This window comes from Poecilia latipinna, unplaced genomic scaffold (genome assembly GCF_001443285.1).
Source record: "Poecilia latipinna isolate Pla-1442-1.1 unplaced genomic scaffold, P_latipinna-1.0 Scaffold975, whole genome shotgun sequence".
Classification (NCBI taxonomy): Eukaryota; Metazoa; Chordata; class Actinopteri; order Cyprinodontiformes; family Poeciliidae; genus Poecilia; species Poecilia latipinna.
In genome coordinates, this window is record NW_015113591.1 from 384414 (window position 1) to 400989 (window position 16576).

The 16576-nt window shown below is 39.9% G+C and overlaps 2 protein-coding genes across 3 annotated transcripts in view; both read left to right on the forward strand.

Annotated features, from left to right (window-relative positions):
* wls (Wnt ligand secretion mediator) overlaps positions 1-497 on the forward strand; it is a 43692-nt gene extending 43195 nt beyond the window's left edge. Inside the window, exons 10-11 of the mRNA XM_015050086.1 lie at positions 100-122; positions 488-497. Of these exons, the coding sequence (XP_014905572.1) occupies positions 100-122; positions 488-497 (33 nt within the window). The remainder of the gene's footprint in view (positions 1-99; positions 123-487) is intronic.
* The window catches only part of gng12a (guanine nucleotide binding protein (G protein), gamma 12a), a 39734-nt gene that overhangs the window by 8055 nt on the left and 15103 nt on the right, over positions 1-16576 (forward strand). Inside the window, exon 1 of one of the 2 annotated variants that reach the window (XM_015050106.1) lies at positions 14715-14791. The exons of the other annotated variant lie outside the window; for it this stretch is intronic. The gene's annotated coding sequence lies outside the window, so the exon portion shown is untranslated. Of the gene's footprint in view, positions 1-14714; positions 14792-16576 lie in introns of those variants that run through there. 2 annotated transcript variants of the gene reach the window in all.

The following is a 16576-nucleotide window of genomic DNA, read 5'->3' on the forward strand; positions in this document are numbered from 1 at the left end:
ATGCTCCCCAAAGTCGGTCTTCGAGGGCCAGCCTGCATGTTTTAGTTCTCTCCCTGGTGGTTTTACTTCTCTCCCAGCCTGCATGTTTTAGTTCTCTCCCTGCATGTTTTAGTTCTCTCAGCTTGTCAATGTTCTTCTTAGGCCTTCTAATGAGCCATCATTTGATCCAGGTGCGCTAAACCGGGGAGAGAACTAAAACATGCAGGATGCCGGCACTCGAGGACCGACTTTGGGGACCAGTGCTGTAGACCATAGTATATCTCTGGTTTGAAACACTGGGATGGAACTGAGGGTTTAGCCCTGGATTGGTGTTGTTCCTGTTTGAATGACAGAACGTACCAGGTAAAGGATAAAGGAAGTGTACCAAGAGCCTGGATCTTGGTATCTTGCAAGAATCGAGTCTTGTGGGGTTCTTCAGGACTCAATTCTCGATCTTTTTATCTTCTATTTGCTCCTGTTGTGGTGCATTGTTATTGTGCTTTAACAGCTGTCTGTAGGGTTAGGGTTCAGTTAGACTCCGGTGTACTGGTTGTAGCTACCTACAACCAGTGGTTGTAGTTGCCACTGTGCTCTGTACTGTAAAGCTAGCATGTTGTCCCTGCCTATGAGGGGACATTCATACCGGATTACTCTGGTGCACAAGTCTCCTATTGACCTGCTTCCTAATTATTTATGTACAGTACTTTTATTCAGAAAGCAGAAACCAGATATGCCTTCTGCTCCAAGGATTGTTTGCACCTCTATGTTCCTTGTGTACGAACAGAAAAAGGGAACAATTTTAGTTTTCTGTACCTTCTGCTTGGAACACTTTGCAAGCTGAACTAAAACTCAGCTTGCTCGTGTCATTGAACTCTTTTTCCAAAAAAACAAAAAACAAAAAAACAACCAAAAACATCTTTAAATTAGTGCTGTCACAACTGCTATGCTCAAGAGGTTTTATCTGGTTAAATAAAAATTTAATAATATAAAAAAAAAAAAAACTTGGGAATAGAACCCACAACCAACGTAATAACTTTGGTTGTCTCTAGTCATTCATCAAACTATGCAACAAATTTGGGAGTAATTATGGATTTGGATTTCAAATTAAACTAATCAGCTGTGTTTTAAAGAACTTTCTTATTTTTAAGAAAATATTTGTGTGACCACAAAGTGTAAAGAGGAGGAGCATAAACGCTTCTTCACATAACTGTTTGTGTCACAGCTGAGTATTTGCTTTGCTTGGTTTCCACCCTATGCAGGAGTAGATGCAATGAGAGCGGTGGAGACTCCACATTCCACATACAGACACACCCATCAATCGGTTAGCTAGCAGAGCTACTTTAATAAAACGCTCAACAAGGGCGGAGATTGTTTAGTTTGGCCTGAAGCAGGCCAGGTAGATCACATAGTGAACAGCATAAGCATAAGGAGCACTAATTTACTAATTGAGTCATCAGCCTAGCAGGAAGTGTTGTTGTAGCAACAATCTCAGATGGATAGGAGAGGCAGCACCTTTCACTCCTCTCATCTCTGAAACTATGTCATGGTTTTCAGATGGTATGTTGTGATTGCAGCTCGGTTTCCTTACTGCTGTCGATGCACTTTCTGTCTGCTTTTCACTTCTGGTACGTAATGTCTCCACACAACAGCAGAGCATCTGACTGCACCTGAGAGCTGATGGGTTATAATGCTTCAACCCCACAGCTTCTCCTCACAGTTAAAGATGTCATTTTGTATGTCACCAACCAATCGTGAGGCTTTCTGTGACATTTCTTTACTAAAACTAGAAGGTGTATTAATATTTCCAGAGAGGCTATATGGTTTTTTATTTTTTTTGCAGCAACATGTTGGACCTAAAAGATCACACCAATAGTACCTTTCTGACTCTGTAGAGGAGTGGTTTTGGAATGTAACTCCAGGCTGAGTTCATGGTTTCTGCTGTTATACCAAACATCAGGTCTCAACTCAACGTCGCCATCTGGAGTTCTCTTCTGGTTGAAAGCATGTTGCTTTGCAAACAAATTATAGGGTCATAGAAATTGGAACATTTTGTCACATGACACGTGTGTGATGTATTTATTGGGAATTTACTTAAAAGACCAATACTAAGTAGTGCATAACTGTTGAAGTTTTAATTGAATTAAATGAAAAAAAATTCTCCCCAGATTACATTACAAATAAAATTCTAGCCTTGCATTATTTGTCCTCTGCCCCTTTTATAATCAGAAAATAAAATCCAGTGTAACCAACAGCCTTCAGAAGTCATCCAGGCACTAAAGAGTCCATCTGTGTGCAATTATGAGTCAGTTTCTTCTTTCACTAATTAGTTTGCCAATTTCAGAGGTCAGTGACCTTTACAGTCTATAACTTACTTAGAGCTGCTAATGTTATCTGACCTTTTGATTAAAGACAGCTTATGATATTTGGGAAATATTTGCTTTGGGAACATTTTATCTCCTTTTGTAGACTACAGAGAAAAACATAAAAATGTTAGCAAAGAGAGAATGGATGCATTTCCTACTACAGGATTTTAGTAACACTATTCCATCATTAATAGAAGGAAAGCAAATAAAAAAAATATTTGTGCTTTTAGTTTCATTTGGTTGAAATTCAATGCAAGTGTTTCATATAAAACCTGCATTATCACTTTTACATAAGTCATTGTGATTGGTCCAAAGAGTTACTGGGGCCACAGGTTTCAGACCCCTACTCTACTTCTGTTTACACACCTTAGCATGTCATTTTGTATCCATTAACTTCAACTATTGCATATCTGACATAAATGATCATAGAAAATCTACAGTGTCACAGAATGTATTTTATTGCATATTTTTTTTGGTGAAAACTTTATTATACTCTATTCCTCTTAATCCCTGTTGATCCCTGGTTGGGTATGTTTAGTTTTAGAAACAGATTTTAGTTCTAGATTAGCTCCTTAATTCTATTCTTAAAGTGGGTACAGAACATCCAGTTGCAGAAGGGGTGAAATGATCAGCTCCTGATTTAGTTTTAGTATAAATCCGGCTGTTCTTTGAAAGCATCAGAGAGATCAATAAAGAACAAACAGCAAATTTGAAAGACAACAAAGGGCAAAGAATAAGTTATATAATCTGGTGCTGAAACAATCTGTAAATTTCACGATCTGTTTATTATTCCACCGGATATCATTCTGTTTCCTTCTAATTGATAACACTTCAGAACACTAAATACACTTAAGTCTCTATACTGTAAACACAGAGCCACACATCACTGGCTCTGATTGGACAGAGAGCAGGAAGTAAATGTGCTGTGTTTGGAGTGTAAACTGTACCCAGGGCTGCTGGGTGAGATCAGATCTGGAACAGTCAACGTCTGTTAAATGAGCTGTAAATCTGACCTGGTTCGTCTTCTGCATTCATATAAATTTCTGCAGAGCAAAGGGCCATTAATGTATTTAATGGGGTGTACATCCTACAACAATACTAACTTCAATGTATTTTATTGGGATTCTTTGGTGTAGTATGCATTTTCCACTTCACTTTAATGGTCATAAATAAAACCAGGTGCAACAAATTGTCTTTGGAAATCACCTGATGACTTTTTGGACAAAAAGGCCAAAATTGGAATCATCAGGTTAGGCTTTAAAATCGGTGCAGCCCTGTTGTTTACGTTAGAACAGGATAAAAAACTTCCAGTGACCGCATGAACTGCTTATGGAATATTTTCCTTGACCTCCAAACAGCTCAGCAGATAGATTTCATTAAAACACTGAAGCTGGTGTATGAACAAGAGGTCTCACTTCAACATAACCTGAAGGTGTATGTCTGTCTGCTACATTTTTGGTTAAAACATTTTTGTTGTCCGTGTGGTGAAATTGTGGTGGCTGGAGTAGCAAGAAGTTTTACTTTAGAGTATTACTTCATAATGGTGTATGGCCCAGTTAAACTAATGAAGTCATTTTTGAAATAAAAAGTTACTGAACTAAATGTAAGTAGTTACCACTCACCTCTGGTTCTGGGGTTTTTACTAAAACAGTAGATTGGGTTGTCCCTTCATGGAAGTTTTGTACATTTAGTTCAGTGAGATTTTGTCCTCACAGAAAGGAAAGGTCAAGATTATTTAGTTGCATGTTAACAGATGGATTTTTAGAATTTGTGTAATTCAATGTGATCAAGCTATCTTCATCACATTTTTCTAATCACCAGTCTGTAGCTCCGTTTCCATTACAAATGTCCACAAAACTTTGTCAATATTCTGCTGATGCTGAAACAACACAATTTCACAATCGCTGTGTTTTATTAAAGAATAAATGCAATGAAAATCATATGTGAATAAGTTTGTTCATGCGATGAATCATAAAACATGTCGCAACGACATCCTCCTACTACTTCCTGTTGGCTTCTTTGTGTTTCGTGCCAGTAGCAACATCCGATTGTTGATCATGTGACTTGTGTGATGCGAAAATGTTTCCATTGAAGCTTAGTGAAAGTTTAGCCAAAATCTATTATCAAAAAACTTTTTTTTTTAAATTGGTGTACTTCCATTAAGCAAATTTATTTTCAAAATGTAAAATTGTGCAACTATATGGTCAATGGAAACACAGCTACTGAAGCGACTGATAATTATCCATGTCTATACTGTTTATACCTTTGAGAAATACCCTTTTCTTGCCACATGGTGGTGCTGTCTGATCTCTTATCTTCCTCAAGTATGTCGTCTGCAGGAGTTCAGCTCATTAACAGAAACTGCATAATCAGAAATAGTTTTCTGGGGAAAAACAAACTTTAGCTTTGCTCCATTTGTACTTTAGTAAGTGTTTCTACATGATGTCAGCTTTATAACTTGCCTGATTTTTCTGTTCCTAATTGTGCAGACCTGTGAACGAACAGACCATCTGTCACCCTGGCACTGCCAGGTGGTCCAAACATACTGGAAACGGGTCCATAATGCTTCATCTACTCGTTTGTTCCCAGGAGAGAACCAGAATGTGTGAAATGTGTCTAAAAGAGGGCTAAACCTGCAGCACAGGACATTGTGCAGCTTGTTTTGTGTGTGTGTGTGTGTGTGTGTGTGTGTATACGTGTGTGCATGTATGTGGGTGTCTGTGTGTGCTGATTCTGTGACATGAATAACTTTTTCGTCATTTGTCCCATTAGTCAGTTCAGTTTGCATGTGTGGGGGGTCCTACATATCATATTACTTTCAGGTTTATTTACTGGAAGGACCAAGTCATAACAAACACAAGCAGGGTGTCATTAATCAAACACTTTTCATGGAAAAATCAATCATTTACCAACTCAATCCAACGAATTTTGTAATTAATGCATTTCTCAGAATATCAGAATGTATGTTGTGTTCTACATACATTGCGTTTCCCTGGCTGCATCTGAGTAGAAGTAAAATCTGATTTATGAAGCCTTTGACAGAAAGTGTGTGGTTTCCTCTCGCCCCGGGTTGGTAGAGCCGGTAAAGTGGGTCCCTCTGTCTGGTCTGACTGGTTGAAGAACTTCCCAACTACTCCCACGTACAGTAAGGCTTGCCCGCTGCAAGCTCCTTTCATCCTGTTTCCTCCGGCCTTCACTGCATTTCATAAGCCAGAAGTCCAAATTTGGGTATGTCTTGTGAGAGTGGGCGAAAGTTCAGCTAGCGTAAAGCAGCTTCCTGTTATACAGGTGTGGAAGAAGAAGGATAATGCTAACAATATGCACATATGACCGGGATGAGGGAGGGGCATGACCCTTTGAACTCCTGGAGGAAAGTAGAAGCTGCTTCGGAGGCGTGCAGCCCAACTTTGCTCTCCAGTGACAAATAAATCATTAACAACTGCTTGTGGTGGAATTGGCGTGTAAATTTGTCCCAGAGCCAGTATCACTTTGATGGATTCTCATGTTTCCTTAGACTCCCAAAGCATCTCCAAACAAAGAGCAGTGTGTGCTTTGTCACTGAGGCCCAGTCGGGACACCTGTAGTTAGAGGGCAGAGCGTCTGCAAGTTTCTGAAACAAGAAACCAAACTCCTAAAAGTCAGTGGAGCCCGCAGTGTGTCAGGCGGGAAGCACAATCCTACCCTGTTTTCTTTTTCTTCTGCACAGACTCCCTGTCTGTTCACTCGCTCCACCCAGGTGCTTCATTCACACTTCGGAGGACCTCCAAGTTTTTGTTTGCCGTGATTTACAGAATTCATTGTGCTCTGAACAAGGCTTCCCATTTTGCACCAGGGATGCTTCCTGTTCGGCAGCTTCTCCTCTGGTCAGCTCTCTGACACTCTTAATCTGGCAGCCTGAAATATTTGCTGGACAAATTAGTTTCCAAGCATGAAAAGAGGGAAGTGAAGGGAAGATGAGGATGAGGAGGAGGCAGGGATCATTTTTAAAGGGAGTTAGGGGAGGGCTGCAGAGGAAGTGACCCACAATGTGAGCCCCTTTCTACCCAACATGTCTCTGAAACTGTGGGAGCAGTCATTCATGTTCTGATTAATCACAACACATTCCCCTTTGTGCCCTCTGTCTTAGTAAGTCTGCCATTGATTTGTCCTCTTTCTATCTTCAGATGATTGATTGAACAGAGATCGTTGAGATGTTCTAAGCTTTTAGAACGGATTAGGTTCTAAACCCCCCCCCCAAAAAAAAAAAAAACTACTAAAAAAATCAGTTGTTGCCAAAGTCTCCAATAGCAAAAACAGTTGCTAGGTTTGTTGCTAGTTGTTCTGTCTGAAAAGTTGCTAAATATAGTGATTGTTAAACTGTGCATGTGACCTGGTGTGTGGATCAGTCAGTCCTCTCACGGCAGAGCAAAAGGAGACAGTGTCTGATTTACAGACCTTTGTGGAGGAATTTGAGATTGATGGATAAAATCTGTTTCACATGTAACTATCGGTTGATTACCAGAAATGAAGGAAATCGGTGCACCCCATAACCCAGCTTTCTCCCCGACCTGTTTGCTGGGTTCCTTGGTCTTCATGATGCTAATTAGGTGACATTTGATTTTATTTAGGGGTATCAAATTAAATAAAGTAGAGCAGTGGGTAGTACTGTTGCCTTCCAGCAAGAAGGTCCTGAGTTTGATTCCTGGTCTGGGGTTTTTCTGCATGGAGTTTTTGCATGTTCTCCCTGTGCTTGGTGGGTTCTCTTTCCAGGTTCTCCTTAGGTGTGTGTGTGTGTGTGTATGTATGTATGTATGTGTGTGTGTGTGTGTGTGTGTGTGTGTGTTTGTGCATGGCTGTTTGCCCTGTCTGTCTCTGTGTTGCCCTGCGACAGACTGGCAACCTGTCCAGGGTGTATCCTAGTTCTCACCCGAAATGTTCACTGGAGATAGGCACCAGCAGCCCCCCCAACCTCACTAGGGAAAAGGGTGTACAGAAAATGGACGGATGGAAATTGAATAAAATCATAAATACATAAACATTCTATAATTATCCATTTAGTAGTTTTGAAAATCATGTGTCTTTTTCCTTTTGCATTTGAAAACTCTACACTTTGACGGGAATTTAGAGGGATTTTTTATGCGTCTTTCAAATTGCTAACACTGCACATATTATAGAATCAAAACCAAAAGTACTTTTGTCTTCAGTGTTTCCTCTTCTTTTTGCCATTACTTTAAAATCCCTGTGAGCTTCCTCCTGGGCAACATTTCTAGTTTTTGTTTTCAGATGGGACACATTCAGAATCTCAGTTTCTGAGTCCAGCACAGGGACAGTTCGAATTCCCATTCTTTCATTTTCCACCTCACCCGTTTTTCCCCGTTCAGCTGAAGAGCTGTTGGAGCGCAGTTGGGGAAATTTCCACACAGGAAAATGCAGGGAGTTGTAGCTCGCTTAATCAACACCAGGACAGTCCATTTCACCAAACGTCTCATGTTGTCACATTTGTTACCAAACAAACAAAATGGATCATTCATGCACAAACTATTTCCATGTTGTTCATCACAGAACCACGTGACCCACAGCTCTGTGTTCATAAAAGGATTTTCTCCTCTGTTTGCCATGACCTCAACCTGTCTTCCTGTTCAGCTCCAACTAAGGCCTTTAACTGGCTCATAAACGGGTCATAAATTCTCTAATCTGGACTTTGAAACAGTGGAAAACAAACATGTGAAGAGTTTGCTGTAAGAATGTAGTGATGATGCTGATGATGACGATGCTGATCTCATATATCATCAGCAGATGTTCATTGTGCTGCTGTTAATTTTTTTTTTTTTTTTTTGCACATGTGTTAGAATTGTTGCAGTATTACTGTCCTGTTGGTTCGCCCCTCTCCACACATGCATCAGCAGGCTAATTTCACTGGGCGGTAACTTTCTGTTTCTTGTGTGACTTGTTTCGTGAGCTCATGTGTAATAATCTGCTGATCATCCACATGCCTGGCATTCCTGTTCCTGTTTGTCCAGTAACTGCCCCTCATACGTACTGATGGTGTGAATCATGGCGTTCTGGTAGCGCTCATAGATTTAAAAAAAAAACAACAAAAAACAAAAAAATAAACAAAGATGACTTCTTGTTCTTTATGCCCCTTGTTTCCTGTCTGCTGGTTTTTAAAACTCTTCAGGATCACGTCCCTTTTTAAGTTTCACCTGTTCTTGCAAACTTATTGGCACCCCTGGTAAAGATGTGCCTACTGCCTCGAAATAAATTCATGTTTTATAATAGCATCATAATATCACATAGTACATTTCAGAAATATCCAATGTTTAGTTCAGGTGCATTTATTGCTGGACAACAACTTAATAACTATATATATATATATATATATATATATATATATAATCGCAATGGATGTGTGATCAATATCGCACATCTATTGCACATCTGATAGAATATCCAATATGTAGAATATTCACTGAGCTGTGAAGAAAGAGAAATCTTCCTCTCTCTACCATGTCTGTAGATTAGTTCTTTCAAGTGCCAACCCTCAGGTAGAATGGAGCAGGAGAATTAGCTGCTCCTCAGCATGCATTGGAGTTCTGTAGCCCTGCTAATGGCCTAATTATTGACTCAGGAGAGTTGGAGCAGATATGGATCTAAAAGTTTGTAATACTGGAATTTAGGGTGGACCAAAAAAGCAAACTCTGGTCCACCTACAAACGTAGGTCTCGGTTCGGTTGAAGTGAACTCTGTTTTGGTTTGAATCCGTATGTGAGCGCCAAGTGCACTGGAGACCGCTGCAAAAGAAGCGCAGGGCATTCTGGGTAAAAGTGAAACAATTGCGTGCCTAGCACTAGTAGGAGAAAATGGCTCATGGTCAGACATGGTGTCCAACCACGCTCTCTAATTCCTTTAGTTTTGGGCGATTCTTGGATGTGAAATCCATCTTGTCCACTGATCTTATATCTCCCTCCACAAAGGTCTAAAAATCAGCCTCTGTCGGGACACCCCCCCCCCCAACCAGGTCACGTCTGCACATTGGTGGTTAACACTAGTCACCCCACAGTTGCCAAGCTAGCAACTTTGTTGGTATATTTAGGAACTTTTCAGATAAATGAATTGGTATTGGGAAAAATCTGAATCAGCACATCAGTCATTCAGAAAACTGCAAACAGTGCACCTCTGATTATAAAACAATAAGTTATAGATTACTAGAAACTGATCAGCTTAAAAATGTCAACTGGAATAAAAGAAATCTTAATTTACATTTATGTTAAAGAAATTAAAGATTCCAATCCTCGTAATATACGGGATTTTATTTCCATAAGCTTCTCATTATCTTTAAATGTAACCATGTCTGCATGTTTGGCCCCCTGTGTTTCCTTTAGAGGTTGGAAAAAAGGACAAAACCTGTGTCCCTGGTGGCCTGTTGACCTCTGACATGTAAGGACAAGTTTCAGAGGTATGCAGACAAAACCCTTTTAACGTGTGCGTGACACACCAAAGCAAATGGCGCTTCTCAGATGTCACTGAATAAATGATGCTGTGGCAAAACATTGACTTAGCCATGTTGGGCTGAGGTGTGTGTGTGTGTGTGTGTGTGTACGTGTGTGTGGGAGGGGGTTGGTTGTGTGTTGCTGAGTTTCCCTTTTCTCCCCTTATGTTTCAGTTGAGCTGAATTTGCATTTATGATCTTTTGCTGATTTTGGAATCTCACATTCTTATGGAATTAAATCCCCTTTATTAGAAAACATGGAGGGAATGTAGAAAATGCAAATATAATCATGCAGAAACAAAAATTGTTTAAAAGGCAATGAAAAAACACTTAAATAAATCTGCATAAACATACATAATGCGACTTTACTGAAGTGTTGAATAGTGGCAGATACTAAGCGGGGGTGGGGGTCCCTGATTCATCAGAAGCCTCTGCTTGAAGAGCGCTTATTCATCAGTGGTCAATTGATCTGTCCATCATTACTATACTGAGTTACAGTTAAGTACAAAATTATTCATATTCCAGCAGATTTAATCCTTTTAATTTCCAGTCAGAAGAAACATGTTTTTTCTGACTGGAAGAAAAGGCAACTTTTTGGAGTCTAGAGTCCCGATTTGATTCTCACAAAGAAACTGTGAAAGGAGCTAAAGATTATGGTTATGGCAAGGAGGCCTTCCAACCCCGGAGACTTGGACTTCATCAGTAAAAACGTGGAAAAATGCTAAATCTGGTTAACGGTTGGAGGAAAGGTTTGACTGCAGTAATAATAAAACGTTTTCCACTTATCCCTTAAATCAGCTAAAATAATTATTGACATGGCATGTTTTTTGTTGTTTTTTAAACTGATGTCCCTTTTAAAATGCATTATCTCCTGTATGGTGGTGAGAGCATCAGGGTTTCCCCTGAAGCTTCCAGTCCTTGCAGCTCAGAAGCAAATAAAAGGGACATATGAACACAACAGATGGATGCATGACCTGAAGCTGTGTATACTGAGTGTATTTTTTTTTACCTTGTAAAACAACATATTTAAAGCCAAATAACCATTAGACTTTGCACCCCTGGACTTACAAATTCAACCCTTTGTCTGCAAAACAAGCACTTCATTATTGTTGATGTCATCCTCTGACTAATCCCATTTCCTCTTTCCATAAAATACAAGCGCCTTTACAACCTTTAAGTTGTTTTCTAATGACCTTTCATGACGTGCAACCCATCAATGACTCCATCCATGCATGAAGTTTTTCTTAACATCTGCTGCGACCGACGAGCATCATAGCAGACCTTTGACCTTCTTTCTTCCACCTTTGCCGTAGTGGCAGCACAAACGCAGGCAGTCGAGCTCAGGGGCGGGGCCTGGAAAGACTGAATACGTTTGTTTATTGTTCCATACAGGCAGGGCCGTGTCGGACCAGAAATGGACAGCCATTGTGTTGTGTCTCTCTGCCTCCATGGTGAATAGTTGCTTTCACAGAGAGCGAGAGGGGGACCGAGGCGAAAGGCAAGCCACTCACAATAGCTTTAAGTTTTACGGCGTTCCTGTCGCCAACTCTAGATTTTTTTGGCATGAGACCAAATGCAACATACACACAGCTGCAGGCCAGCCTTCTCCAGCTGAACTACCCCAACCCCCTTCATAATACACACAGACTCTTATCTCTGCCAACCTCGGTCGCAGGCCTGCAGCTCTCTCTCGTCCATTCATTCCTCCTCCATGTGTACATTTCCAGCAAACTCCACCGGGCTTGCGCCGGGTCGCCTTTTGTGCAGGTTCTGGTCAACAATGGCGTTTGTTTCGCGAGAGCAATGCAATGAGACACTGCCCTGTGTCTCCTACATGCCACCCTCCGTGCGTCTGTGGTGACGTCCAAACGGCATTATCTGTCAAAGGTCTCTGTTTGTTTTTGGGCTGTTCCTGGGTTGATAATGTCTCATTACCAAGGAACCAGAGGCTCATAGGCACCACCGTGGAAACTACAGAGACCTGGCTAATCTGGATGATAGCCAGCTGGCATTCAGAGTGCTTACACTTAGCAACAGTTGGGAGTTGTTGTAGTCAGAGCCTGGCTCACAACAGGTGGCTATAACTCAGACCTGTGGACTATTTTCAGTGGAACCTCTAGCTGACATCACAGAGCTGTTCTCTGCTTCACATCCTTTGTCTAAAGCATGAAGTTTCTACATTTGTGGCAGGAAATTACAAATTCTTTGCCAATAAAAACTATCAAAGTATGCCTTCATCCCCGTTTACCACGATGCCTTGAATAAAATCCACCTGACCACTTTGCCTTCTGACTTTACCTGATTGGTAAACAGAGTCCACCTGGGTGTAATTTTATCTCAGTAGGCTTCAGATGTTAGTTAGAGAACATTAGAGGACAAACAGCTTCATGGAGACCAAGGAACACAGCAGACACATCAGGGAGGACGTTGTGGAGAAGTTTAAAGCAGAGATGGGAACAATATACCAAGGCACAGAGCTCTGCTCAGTCCATCATCTTTAAACAGAGACTATGGAACGACTGCAAGTGTACTAAGACATGGCTAAGTTTTTTATTTAGGTTTTGACAACCATACACAGTCTGTTACCAAATCAGCTTACTGTCATTGAAAAAAAAAAACAATAAAGTTTCTTGTCCAGCAGGACACAGAAAAGCTGGTGCTTGTCTTTGTTTTCTGTAGATTAAATTGTTGAATCGGTGTTTATGCTGGTTCCTGTAAAGCTAAAAAATCAATCTGACTGCTGCAGCTCATTTATGTGGTGCTGCCAAAGTCCTGACCAGCTCCAGGAAACCAGGAGCCTGAAGTGTGCACAAAGAGTTGGTTCTTTTGAAAACATTTTTGTTTCCAGCAGCTTTTGACTAAAGAATGAACAGCTGAAAACATTTGTTTTGTTCATTCTTCTGATTGTCTTTTCTTTCATGTTTAATTGTCTGTTATTCCTGAGATGCTCTGTAAGGAACAGTGCATTGTTTCGTCTAAACACTGTAGAAATCAACTTGCTTCGTCTAGAGCTCTTACCGTCTTATCGCAGTTATCCGTCATCCTGTCAGCCAGTCGCAGACCCTGACACTGTCAGATTTGAGTTTTCTATGAGCCTCTGTCATGTTCAGACATTGTGAAATAACATCATGTCTTAGGAATCACATTCACCCACTTGGCAGTCTGTCTCACGGCTGCACTGCTTATCCAACGTGACACTTGGCTTTTCTCTGCAGTCCTGGAATATTCCTTTTGTCTGAAAAGAGTTCATGTCAATTTGCTTGTCTTGTAAAACCTGCAGCCAAACTTGTCTGTTTGAGACTGAAATATACCCTCTGTATGGGGCGTCAACGTAAAGTGAATTGCCCTTAAAATAAATTTGTTATTCATGTTGCACTTACAGGGAATAATAGCATTCGGTAATATCATTCATATTTGAATTCATATTTGGATGCTATTGCCGGCTGACTAGACGTTGGGAGTGTGGTGCAGTTGTGACAGAATGCTTGGTGTATTTTTCTCTTGTCTTTTATGAAGACATGCAGGTTACAGGACTGAACAGCTATCTGGTTTCTCAGAGGCTGCACAATGTGGCTTTGGATTTAATGGCTATTTTGTTATGGTGGTATAACCCAAATTAATTGACCTCTGCCCTTAACAGAATTCTTATGGTTTTTTTTTGGTAATTTTCCTTAAATGTTTTGGATCCTTAAATAAAGTAATACAAGCTTAACCTAAGTAAATACAGCAAGCAGTTTTCAAATTATGTTTTTATTTCCAAAGAAGAAAAAAAAATCTGCAAACTAACCTGGTCTTGTGTGAAAAGGTTGTTGGACTTTGCTTGACAGTAACAGCTGTAATCAGGCAAATATTTCCTATTGGTTGATTCTACGGATCTAACAATTATCTGTGTTGGGCCAAAAGAAGTGTTTAATCACAATTAATTTCACTGAACGTGCAACTGCATTTCTACATAATAAAAACTTAGTTTGGATAACTTTATTTAGTAATAAATGAAATAATAATTTAAAAAACAGGTCATTTTTATCTACTCATGTTTTTTTTGTCCATTGGTAAAAATTTTTGACAAAAATATAGGAAGTCAACAGAGCAAGGGTTTAATTTTTCTTATTTGAAGTATTGCATCAGATAAGGATGATGGAAACGGCAAAATTCTAAACTTTTTCAATTTTGCAAAAATACTTTTTACACTCTCCTGAGGCGGTTAATGCAGTAAAGTGGAGCTGGAAACACATTAGTTGAAGAAGTTCTGACACAGCGAACGCTGCCATCCACTCTTGGCACAGCTTTAACATCTGATAATTTTACTCTTTGCTTAGTCTGCTTGATTTGCTCCTAACCAGCTGAGTTATATTTTCTTTTTTGTGACGTTTTAAAAGTTCACTAAAAAATTGGCATGACATTTAGATGGAAAAACAGCTACTGTAACTTTTGAATACATCCCTTCTCCAACACTATTTAACACGCTTATCCCTAGTGGGGTGTTGGTGCCTCTAGTGGTTAATGGGCGAGAATCGGGGTCACCCAGACAGGTCGCCAGTCCATCACGCCTGATTCAAATAAAGGGTTAACGACCAGATCTTTGCAAAACCAGCTTATTTGCAATGGAGGTAATTCAGCCTTTGAATCTCTGTTGAGGCAGAGATTCATCCAAAAGTTGCAGCATTGTGGTGCTTGAATACTAACATTGTAGAGCTGATATAGAGGAAACTCTTCCACAGCACTGTGAGCTGTTATTTCCCTGTCACTCCTTCAAACAGTCCTGCAGTCCTCCCTTTAAATATCTGGTTCTGTCAGAATATTAGATGTCCGTCGGATAACTGCAACCAAACAGTTGCAAGGCAGTCATAAAAAGCAGTAAATGTTTGCATGGGTGGGGTTCATGTTAGCATCGCTTATCTCAGCAGCCATACCTGCAGCTCTGTGGTTCACCAGAGTTTCCCTCAAAGAACACACTGTACAGTTCTCCTTCAGTGTGTTGGTGAGTATGAGCTGCAATAATAACCTCAAAATCTACTGCAAACTGATGCTTCCATAACATCCCTCGTGTTAGTAACTATATGTAATTTAAAATTATTATTATTTTTTGCTTCTGGGGTCATTTGCATGAACTAATAAGCCAGAGGTCTGCAGTCTGAAAAACTATAGACAGCCAAAAAAACATAAATACAACAAATGTAAAGTTTAGCAGTTTTTAGTTGTTTGTTTGCATGAATTTTCATAACATTATGACAGTAGAAGTACCAGTTACCAGTTTTTAGATGTGATTTTAATGTTGTTTTTTGTCATTGGGCTTGAAACTGCATTTTATTTGACATGCTTTTTATAGCTGGACTAAGGACAGAAACATCTCTGTGGATTGTAAATGTTGCTGACCTAGGGGATTCATTTCAGATGAATTGTAAAATAAACTGATTTGAAATGATTTTATGCAAATGAGACCAAAAGTAGAAGAAAAAAACAAAAAAACATATCCTTCGTCCACATATTTCTTCGGCCACCAGGCTCTAACCAAACAGTAAGTCCTTCATTAGGCTCATTGTATGAGCAGGCAGCATGTGTTGTTTAGGAATTTTGCAGACCAGCATTTATGTATTTCTCTGAAGTGGAAACAGAAGTTTGGGATCAGAACCCAAACCCCATTTATCTGACTTTTATATTTAGAATTGCACCACCATCTGGTTTAGTCAAAGTGAAAGTCTCTTTCATGTAATTCCTCTTCAGATGGAGTTCTTTTTACCCTTCTCATGCACACAAGTGGCTCATGATGTGAACATGCTGTTTTGGACTTCCTCCAATCCAGTTGTCTAAGGGTGCATTCATACCAGCCTCATTGAGTCCGTTTAAATCAAACTCCAGTTCGTTTGGAGAGGTGTGAAGGCGCAATCAAATTCTGATGTGGACCAAATAAACGAACTCTGGTTCGGTTGAAGTGAACTCTGGTGTGGTTTGAATGTTTATGTGAACGGCAAGCGAACCGGAAACCGCTTCAAAAGCAGGAAGCAAACTATCGCGCAGGGAATTCTGGGTAAATGCACCCAAAAGATATGTGTGTCTGTCACTAACGGGAGAAATAGTTTGTGGTCTTTAACCAAAGACAGAAGAGAAATCCTACAACTACTAAAATCTGACGTCACTCTGTTTTTGTTCACATGTCATGAAGGAGGAAGTTGCGCTAAGTGTCTTCAGAGGTTTTTGTGTTGTTTCCTTCACTGGTTGTTGGTGCAGCGCCCCCACAGGCGACCAGGAAGAACAGGTTGCTCAGAAAGAGAACAGCAGCTGAAAATGGATGAATGAGTGAATGAATATACTTTATTAGTCCCCAGAGGGGAAATACACATTTCAGTGCAGCTCGTCCAAAGACCAACAGCAAAAAAAAGGACCAAATGTTTTGGTCAACAATCAAACAAAATCTACTGGACTATGAGGTGGGAAAATGCCCTGACTGTCACAATTCCACCTTAAGTTCCCCAATATTTCTGTGTCCAACTTATCAACTTTGAGAACAATAATATATGTCCCGCCCATTAACTGGAGCCACAACGAAGAATAATCAGTAGTTGCTTTTCCATTGACAAAATAGTTGTGCAATTTGACATTTTGAAAATAAATTTGCTTAAGGGAAATGCCTATTTTGTCTTTCAATAAAAAGTTTTGATGCTAGGATGAGTTTTTTTTTTTTTTTTTTTTTTTTTTTTTTTTTTTTTTCTCTTATTTTTTTTTTTCTAAAAAAACTCAAAAGAAAACTTTTTTTCCCACTTTCGAT